Raw genomic sequence first — 2994 nt, forward strand, 5'->3', positions numbered from 1 at the left:
GGGAAAGGGCTAAGAAAAGTGTTCCTAGTAGTACATCAACAGGCCCAGATGGCATTCCAGTTATGCTGATAAAGACATTAGGTCCGAAGTTTGAGCAGGCTCTGAGAGAGGCAGTGAGCAAAATAATAATCGATGGTAAAGTGCCCGATGGATGGAAACTTAGCAGGATAAGCATGATCTATAAAGGAAAGGGGGACAAAGCTGACATAAACAACTACCGTCCTATAACAGTGACATCAGTGTTCTACAGGCTGGCGATGCAGATTATAAATGAAAGACTGCAGGCATGGATAGAGGACGAGGGGTTGCTGGGGGAACGGCAGAATTGGTTTCGAAAACACAGGAGGTTGGAAGACAATCTGTTCTCACTGACACAGTGCAACGAAATAGCAGAAAAGGAACACAGGCCCCTGTGGCTAGCATTTTTTGATATCAAGAGAGCGTACGATAGCATGGTTCAAGAGGAATTGTGGGAAATACTGGACACACTAGGCATCGAACATGTAGTCACTAATCTTTTAAAGGATATCTATAAAGGTACCAAGGTAGTTATAAAGTGAGAAAAACAGGTATCCAAGCCTGCAGAGGTAAAACGGGGGCTTAGGCAGGGGTGTCCCCTGTCACCCTTATTATTCATGATGTACCTACAAGGATTAGAGGCCAAATTAGAGGGAAGCGGACTGGGCTTCAACCTCTCTTTAGTCAAACAAGGAAAACTCATTGATCAGGCACTACCAGCATTATTGTACGCAGATGATATAGTGCTAATGGCCAACATCAAGGAAGGTTTGCAGAGATTGATGGACATCTGTGGTAATGAGGGAGATAGGTTAGATTTTACATTCAGTAAGGAAAAATCAGCAGTCATGATTTTCAATGACATCGAAGGTAGTGAGCTTAGAATACAGGAGGTCACGCTGGAGATAACAGATAAATACAAATATCTGGGCGTATGGATAAGCAATGGGACCGAGTACCTGAGGGAACACGAAATATACGTGACGACTAAAGGTAACAGGAATGCAGCAGTGATGAAAAATATGGCACTTTTGAATTACAATAGGTATGATGTTGTGAGAAGAAGATGGAAATGGGTCATGGTACCTGGTCTGACGTTTAGCGATGCGGTCTTGTGCATGAGATCAGAAGTTCAAGCAAGATTAGAAATTAAGCACCGTGGAATAGGTAGGCTTGCTTTAGGAGCTCACGGGAATACACCAAATAAGGGAGTACAAGGTGATATGAGATGGACATCATTTGAGGGCAGGGAAGCTAGCAGCAAGATAAAATTTGAGAAGCGATTGAGAGAAATGGGGGAGGAGCGTTGGGCTAGGAAGGTTTTCAGCTACTTGTACATGAAGAATGTCGATACAAAATGGAGGAAGCGAACCAGGAAATTGACTGGTAAATACTTAGAAAACAGCAGGTGGCCAAACCAAAAAGAACTATCGGTTAAGAAGAAAGTGAAGAAAACGGAGACTGACATGTGGAGAATGGGCATGATTAAGAAGTCCGCACTAGAGATCTATCGATCTTTTATGCAGGAAATTGCCAAGGAAAGGATCTATGATAATACTCGGGGTAGTTCTCTACTGTTTGAGGCCAGGACGGGAGTACTGCGAACCAAGACATATCGGGCCAAATACGAAGGGGTAGACACAGTATGCAGTGCGTGTGGAGAGAAAGAAGAAACTGCCGTACACTTGATAATGTTCTGTAAAGGGCTTCACCCTATAGTTCAGGATGATGGCGCGGAGTTTTTCAAAGCAATGAGGTTTAGGGACCGGGAGGGCAAAATAGACTTTAAGCGGGTAGACTTAACTAGAAGGAGGTTATCTGATTGGTGGCTAAAGTCAAGGCACGAGTGAAAATTAAACCCTTCACTGCAAAGTACGAATCCTCAAACTCACTTTTTAAAGAAAAAAAAAGTAAATCTAGTTTTTGGTTCATTAAGTATTACGGCTTGGTGGCGCTAGCCACCGACCGTTCTAAAGGGTACAGCCTTATCCATCCATCCATCCAGTATAATTACGCACGAGCAGCAGGCACTGCTCTATGGCTTAGTAGGCGGAATTAGATCTAGCAAAATGCATAAACGCCTACAGATAGAGCCATGGCATCGTTGGTAGGCTCTACTTCGACGGCTCACAAAGGCGACATAGAATAGGGAGGTATACACGTCTTCACCTGGTGCCCTCCAAGAAAAGAAAGAGTCATCTCGAAGCACGCACGCCTAAGTTCCGGCCAAACCTCGCCGCTACGAAATCAAAAGTGCCGCTCCCACAAGAACCGGTGCATGCCGAAAGGGGCTGCTATTTGGCATCTGAGGTAAAAAGTAGAGGTAAAGGATCAGCAGAAAGAATGAAACGTCCGTGCAGAGGCTTCGGGTACACTTTGGATGATTGAACGAGAAAAAAGCAAACAATTTTGTACGGATTAGGTTAGTGGTAATGCGAAAGCGTGTCGCGTACTGGAGGCATCAGTTCATTTTCTTAAGTTCCATGGTATTATGGACGGCGCAGTGAGCACCCGGTTCTCATCCGAACAAGCATGTGGGCGAGACAGCTACGGGCTTTAAAACAAAGGAACCTTTCTTTCCTATACAGCCCAGCGTTGAAATGTCGGGCGTGTTGCAGGCCCCTCTAGGCTATGCAAGAACACTGATATGATGCGATCGGTACTGCGGTGACAGCGCATTGGCTTCGAGACTTATAATCATATCCAGACAACAGTTCACTGCATACATTGCGGGCGGTGTAGCCCCATCTAATATGGACAGTAAAAAAAACAAACCGAAAAGATTTGTTGTTTGTTTGTGTGCGTGTGTGTGTGTGTGCGCGCGCGCGTGTGTGCGTGTGTGTGTGCCCGCGTGTGTGTGGGGGGGGTGTGGGTGTGGGTGTGTGGGGGGGTGTGCGTGCGTGCGTGCGTGCGTGTGTGTGTGTGTGTGTGCGTGCGTGCGTGTGTGTGTGTGTGTGTGTGTGTGTGTGTGTGTGT

The 2994-nt window shown here is 45.9% G+C and overlaps 1 protein-coding gene across 1 annotated transcript; it reads left to right on the forward strand.

Moving 5' to 3' along the window:
• Positions 1-866: 866 nt before the first annotated feature.
• Positions 867-1889, forward strand: LOC142817389 (uncharacterized). The gene has a single exon (XM_075894413.1). The coding sequence runs from the start codon at positions 867-869 to the stop codon at positions 1866-1868; it is 1002 nt and encodes a 333-aa protein (XP_075750528.1). The 3' UTR covers positions 1869-1889.
• The last annotated feature ends 1105 nt before the right edge of the window (positions 1890-2994 follow it).

Source organism: Rhipicephalus microplus, chromosome 5, assembly GCF_043290135.1.
Source record: "Rhipicephalus microplus isolate Deutch F79 chromosome 5, USDA_Rmic, whole genome shotgun sequence".
In the NCBI taxonomy this organism is placed as follows: domain Eukaryota; kingdom Metazoa; phylum Arthropoda; class Arachnida; order Ixodida; family Ixodidae; genus Rhipicephalus; species Rhipicephalus microplus.

Coding starts and splice junctions, on each gene's coding strand:
- LOC142817389 (XM_075894413.1), top strand. CDS start 867: ATGATTTTCAATGACATCGAAGGTAGTGAGCTTAGAATACAGGAGGTC.